We start from the raw sequence: 16,285 nt of genomic DNA on the forward strand, positions 1-16,285 counted from the left end.
TCGGAGTGGCCATATGGGCACAAGTGACGCTGAACATTCTGGACGCCCTGTTGAGGTTACTACTCCAGAAATCATTGATAAAATCCATGATATGGTGATGGATGACAGAAGAGTGAAGGTGCGTGAGATTGCTAGTGCTGTGGGCATCTCGAATGAACGGGTACATAATATTTTGCATCAACATTTGGACATGACAAAGCTATCCGCTAGATGGGTGCCGCGATTGCTCACGCTTGACCAAAAACGAAATCGTGTGAAGTGTTGCAAGGAAGGTTTGCAGCTGTTCCAGAAAAATCCGCAGGACTTTAAGCGTCGTTTCGTCACTGTGGATGAAACATGGATACATCACTACACTCCTGAGACCAAAGAACAATCTAAACAATGGGTTACCAAGGGGGAATCTGCGCCAAAAAAAGGCGAAGACCGTTCCTTCGGCCGGAAAGATTATGGCGACTGTCTTTTGGGATACGCAAGGAATAATCCTCATCGGCTATCTGGAAAAGGGTGAAACTATTACAGGTGCATATTATTCATCGTTATTGGACCGTTTGAAAACCGAGCTGCAAGAAAAACGCCCGCGATTGGCCCACAAAAAAGTCCTTTTCCATCACGACAACGCACCAGCTCACACCTCAGCAGTTGTGGTCGCAAAATTAATGGAAATAGGGTTCCAACTCGTTTCACGTCCCCCCCTATTCTCCAGTCTTGGCTCCCTCGGACTACTATTTGTTCCCCAATATGAAGAAATGGCTGGCGGGAAAAAGATTTTATTCAAACGAGGAGGTGATTGCAAAAACGAATGGCTATTTTTCAGACTTGGACAAATCCTATTATTCGGAAGGGATCAACAAACTAGAGCAGCGTTGGACGAAGTGTATAAGCCTAAAAGGAGACTATGTTGAAAAATAAAAAAGGTTTACCCCAAAAAATTAAGTAGTTTTTATTTTTGCACGGACTTTTCAAACGACCCTCGTATTTAAAAAAAAAAATGCATTTTTATGTTAGCTAGTTTAAAAAACTGTGAGTTAACCCAAAAAGATAATGCATAGATTGTTTCTACTATTATGACCTTTGAGGTTAACACTACATTATAATCAGATAACATGTAAAAAAAAAAAAAATGCTAAAGTGCATTTTAAATATGTAACGGAAACCAAAATGTGCAAATTTTATTAATCAGTTCAAGTCCTAAAAAGATGATCTAATCACAAGTTTGGCAAGAAAAATGTATATAAATAAATACAAAATAAATATTACTAATATTTTTCTTCCCTCTAAAACAACTCATTTATTTATTTACAATCTCTGCAATGTTAGTTATCAAGATACACAAACTTGTGACGGCTATATAAAATAATAATTAATAAATAATGAAACAATATTATATATTTATTAAATATACTCATGAGTGTTACATATAATAATTCAATAGAATGTAAACTTTCTAAAATATCCCTCCTACGAGAATTTGTAACTTATATATGGCTATACGATCTATTTTAACTAATCAGGTCAAATACTTTTAGCTTTATTTACATATTAATAATATTGTGAAATATTTGTTTTGTAGAAGTATTAAATAGTTATAACGTTTTTCTTAACTAATTTCAATTAACGTGTGTGGTGGGCCATCCGGAAAGGGGTGGGGGAAATTCTACTTTCTCCATCGTAGCTTTAATTAGGTATTTAACGAAATTCCGCTTCCCTGAGGTTGCGCCAGATAAACTGAATTAGTAACTCGGAAGAGGAAGAAAGGAAGAATCAGAGAGAGTCCTCCAATGACACGCAATCTCTCCTCTCGCTTTAACAACAATGTACTAAACTGTGTACATTACGTCATCAAAATAACGCACACTTAGTACGAATTCTACAGAAGAATCTCGATAAGCATGTTGAGTGTTGAAGACGAATTACATTGGCAAACATTGTATTCATGATGTAACAGTTTTAAAAAGTTTGTGATTTATGACTGGCAGGAAACTGGACATTCAAGACAGGACTTCCTGAGATGAGGGCAGAAGCTAACCGTAGAACTAGAGGATTGGAATGATGAAGAGGAGTTCTTGGTAGTTTTCTTATTTTAAAGAGGAACCAATTTCTTTACCGGAAGGGATTATAATAGAGAATTATGTGGGGGTAAGATGGGATGTACAGTAAATATTTTGTGGAAGAATTTAGATTCTAAGGATTAGATTCTTTTGGAATTAGTTCACTTTATTCAGCCACTGGGACTACAAACCCTGCAAATCAAAATAAGTCTCTTGTTTTGTTAAGTTAGGAGCTTGAACGTCTTATCTAATAGTTTTAATACGTAATCTATAGTGTTTTTAGCTCTTGTTTCAGTTATACATTGTCTGTGGCAACCAGTTTGTGAAGTATAACTATAAATGCTCTACTTATCATTGATTAAACGTTCCGAAGCTTTAATAAATATTGACAATTCAAAATATAAATAAATACATTTTTTATGCAGAACTCCACGAATAATGGGAGTAGCTTTTGCAGCGCCAGATTTAAGACTAACTTGAAATCAGCCTAAAATTCAATATTTTATTTTAGTTTTCAAGAAGGTTAACCTCGAAAACCTGTTATTATTATTTTTTTAATACCAAAACACCCCTAAAATTTGTAGTTCTTTCATGAATTTCGATCTAAGTCATTTTTCGACCTAAAAAAAAAAACTTCTTCTGGCCCCAGATGCCTGTTCAGATGAGAAAATACTGCCGAACTTATTTTCGACCTCGAATAACCAATAAAAAATTGAACAAAATTAGAGAATTACAGTATCCATCACCTCTTACGAGGCAAACGATATAGATAAATCAATAAAAAAGCGTCAATATACTTAAAAATCTAAGAAAAGAAAAAATAAGAAACAAAATATTCTAACCAGAATACAAACATAAACTCTAAACAAAATAAACTTCAGAACATAAACAGAACCATTCATTCTTACTTCACTTCTCTCGCTAGTTTTATCCATTATTAATCTCGTTTATAGTAATTTATTGTAATATAATGCATTATTAACTTAATTATTGTTAAATTTATATAAGAAATAAGGCGCCACGGTAGCCGAGCGGGTTAAGAGGCGAGACCTGCAAAGCTAATATGCATTGTGGTACTGGGTTCGATTCCCGGTCTTGGCCTTGGATTTTATTTAATGGTTAAATGTGAGATATAGTAAAGTATGTTTGTTATTCGCCTCCGTCCACGACACCTAGTAAATGGTAGTTGGACGTTAAGCCCCGCCTGGAGAAATAGGCGATTACTTTACTTTATAAGAAATAAAATAAAAATAATTAAAAAAAAAAAAAATACAAACTAATCATACTTTTTTAGTCAAACAACTAAATTTAGACACTGTATGAAATAACCGTAAAATTATATTTATTGTATAAAGTATGTCACACTTATGATTAGTCACAATTTTATTTGATAACATTAATTTACATTATCTACAATTTCGAGGTTATATTTCCTAAAAGTATAAATTTAAATGAATCAAGTATTATGAAATTGGATTAACATTAAAACGTGGGAAAAGTTACTGTATATGAACAGGGTATATAAGAAATAATAAAGAAAATATACTGGTGACCTACTAAACCAGTAACACACCGGTGGGAGTTGTGAATTGCATAACCATATATATTGGAAGGCACAAGGAACCTACGGGCCAGTAGGAGAAAGTGTTGTAAAGAGATTTGCTGACGTATCACATTATCACATAGAAAACCAGTCCTTGTCACTTGCAATTCTTGAAGTCTGCTTATATGCGAAACAACTTTAATGTCACTAGTCTTTGAAGTTTTTATTTTTATTTTTAATTACAAACCGTCTTATTTCTCTTTTAATTGTTTTATTGCAATCATAATCTTGATAGTCTTCACTAATTAGATTGTTGAGTTTCTTGAAGCTTTATTTCTGTTTTCTATTACTACTGATTAAGCTAGTGTTATTGTTTTGTTTTTAATACTTGGTTAGTATCAGTAAAGTAATTGCCTATATTTTCAGGCGGGGCTTAACGTCCAACTACCAACTAGGTGTCGTGGACGGAGGCGACTAGCAAACATACTTTACTGTAAATTCCTTTTATTAACCATTAAATAAAATCCAAGGCCTAAGACCGGGAATTGAACCCAGTACCACAATGCATATTAGCTTTGCAGGTCTCGCCTTTAACCGCTCGGTTATCGTGGCGCCTCGATTAGTATCAGTACGTATTTACAATAAATGTTTGAAATTCAGACTACTCTCGTATGTTTGGCTCCCATTTCTCAACCCTGCATAATTTCATCTCTCTTTTTTTTTTTAAGGCTTCTCTGCACATTGAGAATTTCTTCGCCCAAACTCATTTAATTCTTTAGTTATCTTTTTTCAAATGTCTCTATTCTTTGCCTCCTCAATTGAAAGACCATATCCAACCATATCATCTTTAGCCATCTTCAGCCATGACAGCTTCGGCCTTCCTCTTCTCCTTCTTCTCTCTGGGTCCCTTTTCCCAGATCCGTCTAGGAATCTTTTGTTCTTCCACCCTTGGAGACATATCCGAGCACTCCAACCTCTTCTCTCCTTTTCTTTCTTCGGAGAATGTCCTTCACTACTTCCATAGTCTTTCTTATCACCAAGGACGTTAAAATACGAATTAATAACCACAATCTTCTAGGCTAATGAGCCTTGAAGGAAGTTAATAGTATTTTGAGAAAGATTTTCAAAGCACTGTCTCAACATTTATTGTTAGTTTCCTCAAAGGTTTAGAAAAGTTTAGACTTTTTCTCTTTTCCGCATCGTTTCTCCCCAAAACCACCTTGGATTTTGCCTCTTCTTCCTGATAGCGCTTTCCATGATTCCCATTCTCCCATTCCTAAACTACACACATCCTCTAAGGGCAGAGGTGTCAAACTAGCGGCCCCCGAGGTAATTTTTTTGCGGCCCACGAAAATAGCTCTTATGGGAGATTGAGAAAATACCGCAAACGCCAATTCCTTGTTAACCCTTGAACTAGTGAAGACTTGTATACACGTGGCCCCAGGGCCTTTCCTGGTGGACCTGTGGGCTTGTATAAACGCGCAGACTTAGTTCCAGCGACATTTGAAAGCCATATGTCTGCCACTCTCAGAGGTTCATTTCAGGATGATTTGGTTTTAAAAGACGAAGTAGGAATTCCCAAAATATATTCTTATTTAGGTGAGAAATATCCCAAAATGTTTGCTGTACAAATTTAGTGTTATTTTTGTAGAACGTCCTTGTGTGAACAACTATTTCCGTCTATGAAATTAAACAAAACAGCATACAGATCAAGATTGACTGGATAAACATCTATCTGCTATAATGAAGATTGTCTGTTCTCAGTCTCTGAATCCAGATATTGGAAAACTAGGAAAAATTTTGTAAATATGTTGTGGCCTGTGTGAATCTTGCTTGTTGCACCAAGTGGCCCGTGGTTTAAACGAGTTTGGCACCTCTGTGATAGGGGATTATCCCGTTCAGAACTGCCTACCAATAGTATCTATCAGATTATACAGTAACAATCAATTAATCTAGTTTAATTTTTACTATCTAATCTGTAAGCGCAAAATCTAAATCTTATCCAAGTAAAATTCTTCTCTATAAGATCACCATTGTCCCAGAAGTAACCAGAGAGCGAGGTTCTGTTCTACGATATATTATTTCACTTCCTAGCCCTCTACAGCCTCACCGGAGACAGTGTACGATTGAAGTCACTGGGCGCCCATGAACTGTGCTAGAAAACTCGGAAAAGTGCCTTATACAACATCGATCATTCTCTGGATTCAATATTGGACAAGATTTCATGTAAACAAGACTGAAACAAGACATTTAATGACATGTGAAACTACCGTAAGGGAGCCATATTTACCATCAAACACATTTTAATCACTGCCTAACTTCAAACGGACTGCCCTACTATTTACGTATACGAGGTCTATAAATTAAGTAATGAGAATGATTTTTTTAAATTTTTTTTATTCAAAAAGAATTACAATTCTATATTGTCACCTTCAAAATAACTTCCTTCTGAAGCCACACAGCGCTGGAGAAGTTTCTTCCACTCCTCGTAGCAGTGCTCGAACTCCGATACTGGAATAGCTTTCAGCTGGTCGGTTACAGCCGTTTGAATGTTTCCGACTGTCCCAAAATGAGTTTCCTTGAGGTAATTTTTCAACTTCGGGAAGAGAAAAAAGTCACAAGGACTCAAGTCAGGCGAATAAGGAGGCTGAGGAGCCACAGGAATGTTATTTACTGGCCAAAAACTCCATTTATTGAAATTGCTGTGTGACAAGGAGCATTATCGTGATGTAACACCCACTTGTTCTTGATGTTTGGTCTCATACGAATGACCCTTTTTCGAAGTTTTTCAAGAACCTCTCGGTAAAAGTGTTGATCGAACGTTTGACCTTGAGGTGGATATCGAAAAAACAAATCAGCATGCATTTGATCTTCGATTTCGCCATCCTTGCTTTTTTGGGCCTTGGAGAGGTTGAAGTGTGCCCACACTCTATGCTCTGGCGCTTGGTTTCTGGGTCGGACTCAAATACCCAAGACTCGTCCACCAGTAATGACACGAGTGAAAAATCACCTCAAGGGAACTCATTTTGGGACAGTCGAAAACATTCAAACGGCTGTAACCGACCAGCTGAAGGCTATTATTCCAGTATCGGAGTTCGAGCACTGCTATGAGGAGTGGAAGAAACGTCTCCAGCGCTGTGTGACTTCAGAAGGAAGTTATTTTGAAGGTGACAATATAGAATTGTAATTCTTTCTGAATAAATTTTTTTTTAAAAAATCAGTCTCATTACTTACATTTACAGACCTCGTATATTTCTCAAAATCACTACATAACACGATTTACTCGTAATAGACAAACAAAGTTACACAAAGATAAAGGCAATACTGTATATTATAATATAAACCTTAAAATATAAATAAACATCCACTAAAACTAGATAACTGGTTTACTATAACCCAGCATCTCCGCAAAAACTCAATGCATTGACCACTGAACTTTTTAAACCTCCTAATTAAATGTATAATTAAATACATTAGGAAACATCCTTCACGTTATATAACGTGTTACTACTATTTAAACACTACAAGGACTTCTTGTTATGTATAATACATTTCCATAAGAAGTTCTCTCTCTACGGTAACTTTTTCATAATTGAACATTATATTCAATCAGATTCTTGAATAAGCAGTTACGTAATTAACAATGAGACTTACTTTGGATTCTTAAAGGGATTAAAACACAATCTTAACATTAGTGAAAACAGGTTGAAATAACTTAACTCAAATTGGCGAACTCAATTACCAAGTCTTAAAAAACCTACTCTCACAACAAGAAGATGGCGGTCAGTCAATGGTTACTATTCACACTAATTGGAATTCTTGATTTATCTCTAATTGTACTTTGAACTTGCAAAGCTATTAACTTATTATATTAAAAAAATTTCAATATAAGCTTTTTTTCCTTTTAATTAAACATTTGTAAGGAATCCCAAGTAAGATTTAATTTAGGTCAGTTCCAAACTTGTTTAAACAAGATAGAACAATAAATTATTGTATAACTAAAATCATGGTAAAGGAGTTCTGCAGGAAATTAAATTCAATATCTGAGAGAATGAAATGTTTTTTTTAATTTCTCTTTCTCCTTTAAATAAGAGAAAGAAGCAATGTAATCGTGCAGATTTTCGATTTAACTAGTAACATTAATTTTTAAGATTTCTTAAGTTCAAAAAAGTGATTACAAAGAGAGTTGAAAAATTTTAGATACTAGAAGATGGATGCCACAATAAAAACAAAAGAAAAGAAAAATAAAAAAACGAGATTAAAATGAAGTAAATAAAACCTAATTTAAGGCTGGCTTTATTATTACATCCAACTACCAAATTAGGTGACGTGGATGGAGGTGACTAGCCATCATACTTCACTATAAATTTCTTAAATATTAACCATTTAAATAAAAATCTAAGGACTAGACCGGGGAGAATCGAACCTACTAACCCACAACAAAAACATCTTTTAGATTTTTGGGTCTCGCCTCTTCTAACCGCTCGGCTATCGTGGCGATTAAGATATTACAAGGTTTTGGCCACCATTAATGCACTCTTTTTGGTTTTTTAAATATATACAAGGTGATCCATTTAAAATGCAACAATCGCTAATAGCTTTTTAGGAAAGCGGAATTTCGAAAAAACCCGCGAAGTAAACTATGTTTTTTTTTGGGTCTAATTTTCAAATTTTCCACCCCTGATGCTGTATCTTCATTTTTGGCGGAGTTACGGTCAAAAACCCGATTGGCGTTTCATAAGGACCACTGGTTTTGACAATGATTATGAAAATTATATAAAAAACTGTGAAAAATGACGTTAACCCTGTTTCTATATCCTTAATATTAGTCGAGATATTTAAGATTAAAGTTACAATTTTATCTTATTTGTGATCGGTTTTCAATATTAATTTTCCAACAGAAATACACGTTTTGGGAGAACTCCCAAAACATAGCAAAAAATGTTATTTGTGACGCATAGAACAAAAATAATAATAATTGAAGATTTTAAAATATGAAGTGTAATGTGATGGTAATGGGAGAATCATGATAAACTTGTTTTATCATCAAATAAAAGCAATCATCACATCATTTTAATGTACCCCGTATGCAAGACTTCATGACCTATGATTACGGTAAGAATATCTTGCCAGGGTATTGGTCTAGTGGTCTTGAGCGTGGCTTTGTAAGTGAGAGATCAGTTCGAATTCGATATTCTTACTGTCATCATAGATCAAGAAGTCTTGCATACGGGATACATTACAATGATGTAATGATTGCTTTTATTTGATGATAAAACAAATGTATCCTGATTCACCCACAACCATTACATTGCACTACATGTTTTAAAATCTTCAGTTATTATTATTTTTTTACTTTGCGTCACAAATAACATTTTTGCAGTCAGAGGACCTCCCAAAACTTGTATTTCTGGTGGAAAATTAATATTGAAAACCGATCACGAGTTGATAAAACAGTAACTTTGATCTTAAATATCTCCGACAAATATTAGGGATATCGTAACGGGATCAACGTCATTTTTCACAATTTTTTATGTACTTTACACAATCATTGTCAAAACCAGTGGTCCTTATAAAACCCTAACAGAGTTTTTTTGGGCCGTAACTCCGCCAAAAATAAAGATACAGCATCGAGGGTGGAAAATTTGAAAACTAGACGAAAAAAACATACTAGTTTACTTCATGGATTTTTTCAAAATTCCGCTTTCCTAAAAAGTTATTAAATTAGCGATTGGTGCGTTTTAAATGGATCACCATGTATATACGAGGGTCGTTTGAAAAGTCCGTGCAAAAATAAAAACTACTTAATTTTTTGGGGTAAACCTTTTTTATTTTTCAACATAGTCTCCTTTTAGGCTTATACACTTCGTCCAACGCTGCTCTAGTTTGTTGATCCCTTCCGAATAATAGGATTTGTCCAAGTCTGAAAAATAGCCATTCGTTTCTGCAATCACCTCCTCGTTTGAATAAAATCTTTTTCCCGCCAGCCATTTCTTCATATTGGGGAACAAATAGTAGTCCGAGGGAGCCAAGTCTGGAGAATAGGGGGGATGTGAAACGAGTTGGAACCCTATTTCCATTAATTTTGCGACCACAACTGCTGAGGTGTGAGCTGGTGCGTTGTCGTGATGGAAAAGGACTTGTTTGTGGGCCAATCGTGGGCGTTTTTCTTGCAGCTCGGTTTTCAAACGGTCCAATAACGATGAATAATATGCACCTGTAATAGTTTTACCCTTTTCCAGATAGTCGATGAGGATTATTCCTTGCGAATCCCAAAAGACAGTCGCCATAATCTTTCCGGCCGAAGGAACGGTCTTGGCCTTTTTTGGCGCAGATTCCCCCTTGGTAACCCATTGTTTAGATTGTTCTTTGGTCTCAGGAGTGTAGTGATGTATCCATGTTTCACCCACAGTGACGAAACGACGCTTAAAGACCTGCGGATTCTTCTGGAACAGCTGCAAACCGTCCTTGCAACACTTCACACGATTTCGTTTTTGGTCAAGCGTGAGCAATCGCGGCACCCATCTTGCGGATAGCTTTGTCATGTCCAAATGTTGATGCAAAATATTATGTACCCGTTCATTCGAGATGCCCACAGCACTAGCAATCTCATGCACCTTAACTCTTCTGTCATCCATCACCATATCATGGATTTTATCAATGATTTCTGGATTAGTAACCTCAACAGGGCGTCCAGAACGTTCAGCGTCACTTGTGCCCATATGGCCACTACGAAAACTTTGAAACCACTTATAAACTGTTCTAATCGAAGGTGCAGAGTCACCATAATGTTTATTAAGCTTCTCTTTAGTCTCCTGAGGCGTTTTGCCTTTCATAAAGTAGTGTTTAATCAACACACGAAATTCTTTTTTGTCCATTTTTTGAAAATCTCTCGACTTCCTCGATTCAAAGGAATGCCAAACACAAAGAAATAGACCGATCTGGCTGAAACTTGGTGTGTGTTCTTCCAAGAGATGCTACTAACTAAACATAACCTCGATACGAGCCAGTGGTGCTATCTCTCTGACTTTGCACGGACTTTTCAAACGACCCTCGTATATTTTAAGAGTTGCTCGTAAACATCTTTTTAACAATTTCCTTTAAAGTTGAATTACTAAATTGAACAATAGTAGTTCTATTATAACTTTTTGCAATGAAAGCTACAAAAAATTCAAATTTGCAAATTAGCATTACCTCCTCTTAAGAATAAGAGCAAGAAAAACACGCAATTCATTTACATGCTTACATAAATTGTGTAAAAATTGTAGGATGTGTATACCTACATTTATTTGGTTATCAAATTAGGTTATACAAATTTATATTTTTAGCCATCAATGAAAAAAAAAATGTTCTCTTTTAAGGAGGAAATAACATTATGTTTACTTAACGGAACAAATTCAATACCACAGCACATTTAGCTGAATAGGATGATACATATTGTTTTGTGCCTATCCTACAAATAATACCTTTTATCCATTCATATCATATTTTTTATGTTGAAATTTCATAAATACTTTCTACTTAAATTATTATAATTTCATTCATTTGTTCCATTTAGTAGCTTTATTTAAATGGTTTGTTACAATAGTGGTTTTAAGTAACCTTTCAATGACGATTTTGGTTAAAAAATTAGTGATAACGGAAGTAAATATGTTTTGCATTCAATTATAATGTATGTACCTTTCCTTTTACTTTTTTGAACAAAAACTTTTATTTTATTCATATGCTTTATAAGTTTTCCTGTATACGTAATTTCCTGTAATTTGTCCTTCATTTTATAGCGATGATACATATTTCGTTAGTCCTCGATGTCAAAATAACTGCTCAAATACAAGTTAAAAATACCGAAAATGAACTTTGTGATACAATAAAATTAATTTCAGCTTACCAATAAACAAATTCTGTAGCGGTAAACGTGCATGCGTCCTTTCTCTGGTTAAAAAAAAAAATCTTAAAATAAGTATTTAATATAAAAAAGTTTTAAATAAATAAACGAGGTTTTTGTAGGAAGAAGCCTCTATAAACAGATCCAAAAAACGATTGTTTTCTATATGAAGGTTAACTAAAGGTTAATAGACGTGGTTACCTTTCTCCAAAGTTCAAAAAAAAAAATCTGTTGGTACTACTGACAAGAAAATTGCAGAAAAGCTGTAAAGATCTTTCTCCGGTTATCCGATTTCCTTCTACCTCGGGATTTCAATAAGATATTTATTTATTTTTTATACCTTAGAACATGAGTTAAAAGATAGTAGTTTTTTATAATTCAAAAAAATTTACGTACAATTAAAAACTATACATTCAATCAAATTAAGACATTCATATATTTTGTAATTTTATTTCCTTTTTGAAAGATAAAAAAAACTATCATTTGGATTATTTAAATTCATGTACAATCTGTAATATGAAGAAAGAAGAATTAAATCATTTTCAATTTGTATTGTCCAAATTACAGTTCACTCAGAAAACATTATACTGATAAATGTATAGAGGGTACCAATTATGGTCTTGCTGAGCTTTTTACTATGGATATTTTGATGAAAGTTAATGACCTGTATTATTATACTATTGGAGCTTTTAAGTTGTATTCATTCATTATTAATGAATACATCATAATACTTAATAAACAAATTGTTTTTAACTGTATTTAATACATAAATGTGCTGAATATGATTTGTAATACAGCAATATCTCTTAGCTCTCTTTGAAAGTAGTTTTTATTCAGTTATTTTATATTTATAAAGTCTATATTTTAGTTACATTTATAATTTTATTTCAATTTATTACTAGATTTGGTATCCAGTAGTTTGGTATTTTTATTTTCCAATTTTTATAATTTTTTAATGGTACTAGTAGTTGTTATTCTTGTCTACTTCTTTTATTTTATTTTTTTGCGTTTATTATGCTACAATCAGCGCGTTAGCGCTATAAGTAACAGTGATAACCGAGAAACAAATGATAAGTAACGAGTGGAGAAGTTACCCAGTGGTAACACTCCCAAATATTAGATGGTTAGTCACTCTCCTTCACTGGAGAGGAGATCACGAGGCCACTGTCTTTTAAGACGTCTTGTCCGAGTTATCAGGAAGAGTTCTAGAAGAAAGATTTTGGAGCTAGAGGATTTATATGAGATTGCAGGCTGAAGTGGAGTTTTTTGTATCGTGTTTTCAGCAACTTCGGTGATAAAAGGAATGTTAAGGGTCAGTGTGTGTAGTCCAGGTTGGAGACATAAAATGGAGCTTTTACGATAGTTCGAAGTATTTTAGTTTATAGCGATTGAATCCTTTAGAGATTGGAGTGTTTGGTTGAACCCTACAGCTCTATTCCATACGCTCAGATGGGTTTCAAAATAGTACTAGTATAAATCAGTCTTTTGTTGTCCAGAGAGAGTTTTGATCTTTCGTCTAAGAGTCTTTTAAGTAGTCGATAGCGTCTGTTTAGTTCTTTTCTATTTAGTCTAGTGTGGGGGTACCAAGAAAGTCTTCGGTCTAAGTAAAGCCCAAGGTAGCGAGCAACGTTTACTACTGGTAGAGGTGTTAGGTTATAGAAGACTGGAGGAAGAGTAATGCGCCGAAGAGTGAAGGTGATGTTTTGAGACTTGGTTTCATTAAGCTAAAATAGCCCAGTTCTAATGAGGAGAGATGAGATTGCAGATTTATTTTATTTTAAAGTTGATATTTAATTTACAAGTATTTCTGTTCATTGAAATATTTTCAAACGCAAACTCATTGCTAAAAGGTATTGTAACTTTATGTGTAACAAATATATTACAGTTTGTAATCGGATTAAAAAATTATTTCTAGGTGTTTCAATATAAAGAAGTGTACAAAAGAAATGTACCCATTCTTGTCTTCGAAAGACAGAGATTCGAAAAATATTAATTTTTTATACGGACCAATACCATCGAATTTTTCTATATTTGGTTGGTCAAAATATACCAATTTTGTTTGTTTGTTTCAAGACCTGATTTTGTAGAAGGGTTTTTAAAAACTTCAACGTGATTCGAGCGGGGGAATATCTGGGAACTGATAATGAAGAAACCTGGTAATAGATTAAAGGATGGAGATAAGCGAGAAGGGAACTTGATTTGCGATAAGTATTCGAATTAGGTGGTAGGTTATTAGGATTTGAAGATTGAAATGGATTATCACGTTGGGTACATGAAAAAAAGGGTATTAATTAGAAAACGGGCAAATTTTTGATAGAAGGGATTGGAGACGGAGGATGTTGAATCCCATAACTCCAGATCGTAAATACTAATTGGTTTTACATTCAAGGATTCAGAGGGCAGAAAAAAAAAAATAATGACTTTTGTTACACTATAATCCTGGATGCCTGTCTGCAGCTTAGAAGGACACAAAAATTTAAAAAAATATATATATATTCACTGCTATCCTTGGAAGATTTACAGAAATATTGGTGAATAGGTCCAGTTAAGTGAGAGGTTGTGAGACGGCCGGCCGAGCAGAGCGAGGATACTGACCCTGCAGCAATCCCATCCATCATTCTATCTCTCTCAAGCGGGCCTCCGCTCTGCTCGCACTTCAATCTTTTTTCTCCCAGAGTGTTTGCCCTTCCACTCTCTAGTGGCATGTTACATACCTAACTGGCAACATATGATAGGTTTACCACTATTTTGTGTAAATGTGAATGTGAGATTCGAATCACGGATATCGGCGTAACAATCTAATGTAATAATCACTGGAGCTAATCACTTCCAATGTGGTAAAACCTGAAACCCATTTCCACACTAAGCAACTCAATGTAGAATTACTGATTGTCTTTAAATGTTCCTTGTGGATGCTTATTTTGTCACAACACAATTGGTTTGTTTTTATAGGCTGAATCCAATTATGGGCTAAATGATACGCATTTTTCTGCTTCAATTCAATATATTTTTATAAATTCCTTATTCCTAGAGCCCATCTTCCTCCACCAGGACTACAGCATCTTCATACGCTCTTCTAGGTCCACATTCCTCTTCCATTCAACGTAGTCTCCTAACTTTATAGTCATAATAACACTTCACATCTTTAATTTAAATAATGGACAATCTAAGATAGTTTCACAATCGTCTGGATCTCTACTATAATCTATCAAGCTCTAAACTTCTCCTACCTCCGTGTTTTAAACGTCTTAAAACAAAATTCAACTTCTCCTGGAGTCCTATTTCTCTTCATTTCCCTCAACAAGGCTACCAAATTCTTCTCAAGAAGAGGGGGCTGAACAACGTCTGCTTTTAGCTTGCGCTTTGAACTTCTTTATAGAACTGCCTACTTCTCTGTATCTCAAAATTCTACTGCATTTGTTCAACTCGTGTTTTCTCACTTTTAAAATACATTAAGTGATAACTTCCCCCAATTAGAACCTGACTGATTTTGTTTTTGTTTATCTTTTATAAAAAAATGAATCAAAATGATAAATTTTCAATTCTAGCAAAACATTTAAAAGACTTTTGGATGAAGAAGAACTGCAACAATCCTACAGTACGTCAGATTGAACTACTTGAACAGGCTAATGAGGAAGAGGAACATGATAACGATGTTGAAATTGAATCGTTTGGAGATATGTTCAAAATACAGTATGGAGAAATGTCCGTATTAGAACGACTGTGGCGGCATAGAGAATGGTCAAATTCAGTATGGATTTGTATTGGAACATTAGTGTTGATAATGTTAACAAATATGGTACTCACACTTCATGGAAACCAAGGAATATCCGTGTTACGTACAGGAACGAAAGCATTAATTTGCAGTGTTACCAATGATACTGACATGTGCAATGATCTAGGCACTAAAGGTACGAAAATTAAATTAAGTTTAAGGTCAAAATGGTAATATATGGAAATACCACTTTAAAGAAAGAAGTTTTGACAAAAATCCTTCCTGTACCAATACCCAAATTTTTTGCTACCTGCTCAAAATGTTTCCTGCATTTCTCTCAATTAATCTTTCTTTCCAACATTTTCTAAATCATCTCTAAGGTCAACAAATTTCTGCTTCCAAATATAGCCTCACAGAAATTCAATCGAAATTCGATGTAAATTATAAGTCAGAGCTTAAGAATTCTGTGTGGACCAAGAAGCGAAATAGTTTAAACCTATTTTATCTAAATATACATATTTCCTCTTTGCTAAGGTTGAAATGCATAATTTTTTTTTTTTTCAACAATCCTCTTTTCGAGTTCGTTAATTCTTATTTTCAATGTAAATTGGCAAAAGAATGCGCTAATTATGTCACGAATTAGCAGAATAACAAAACATAAATAACTCTATTTATAAGAATAAGAACCCTGGCAAAATTAACTAAAATGTTGGAGGCAATATTCTTTGCTTTCTTCATTTATCTTAAACGAAGGAACAGACATAAAATTATTTTGAAGGTTAAATTTTTAGAGGGAACTAAGAATCAGTTTATTCACCTTTGTCATCTAGTTATCGTAAAAATACAAGTTGATAAAGGATATGAAATCGGCCAAGAGATTTCGCTAGATTTCCATAAATATTAACCATATGCCCACTTCTACAACTATCTGTTTATTGTCGAAATAAAATTTTAAGCCTAATTACAAGAATTAAATATTCTAAAAAAGTAGGTTTACTAATTTCATAAATATTTGTTACTGTAAGTTCCACTATCATTTCTTTTCAGCTCAGCATTAAAATACATTCATAAATACAAATATATTTCTTAAATTT

At 34.2% G+C, this 16,285-nt stretch overlaps 2 protein-coding genes across 16 annotated transcripts in view; one reads left to right on the forward strand and one right to left on the reverse strand.

The window, feature by feature from the left end:
- Positions 1 to 16,285, reverse strand: part of lap (phosphatidylinositol-binding clathrin assembly protein lap) — a 142,258-nt gene that overhangs the window by 124,935 nt on the left and 1,038 nt on the right. The gene's annotated exons all lie outside the window — the stretch shown is intronic.
- Positions 1 to 16,285, forward strand: part of LOC141452505 (uncharacterized) — a 32,833-nt gene that overhangs the window by 14,873 nt on the left and 1,675 nt on the right. For both annotated transcript variants that reach the window (XM_074124733.1, XM_074124734.1), the window contains one exon: positions 15,025 to 15,387. In XM_074124733.1, coding sequence (XP_073980834.1) covers positions 15,025 to 15,387 — 363 coding nt within the window. The remainder of the gene's footprint in view (positions 1 to 15,024; positions 15,388 to 16,285) is intronic.

This window comes from Rhodnius prolixus, unplaced genomic scaffold, assembly GCF_049639745.1.
Source record: "Rhodnius prolixus isolate KJV_2025 unplaced genomic scaffold, Rpr scaffold_3, whole genome shotgun sequence".
NCBI lineage: Eukaryota > Metazoa > Arthropoda > Insecta > Hemiptera > Reduviidae > Rhodnius > Rhodnius prolixus.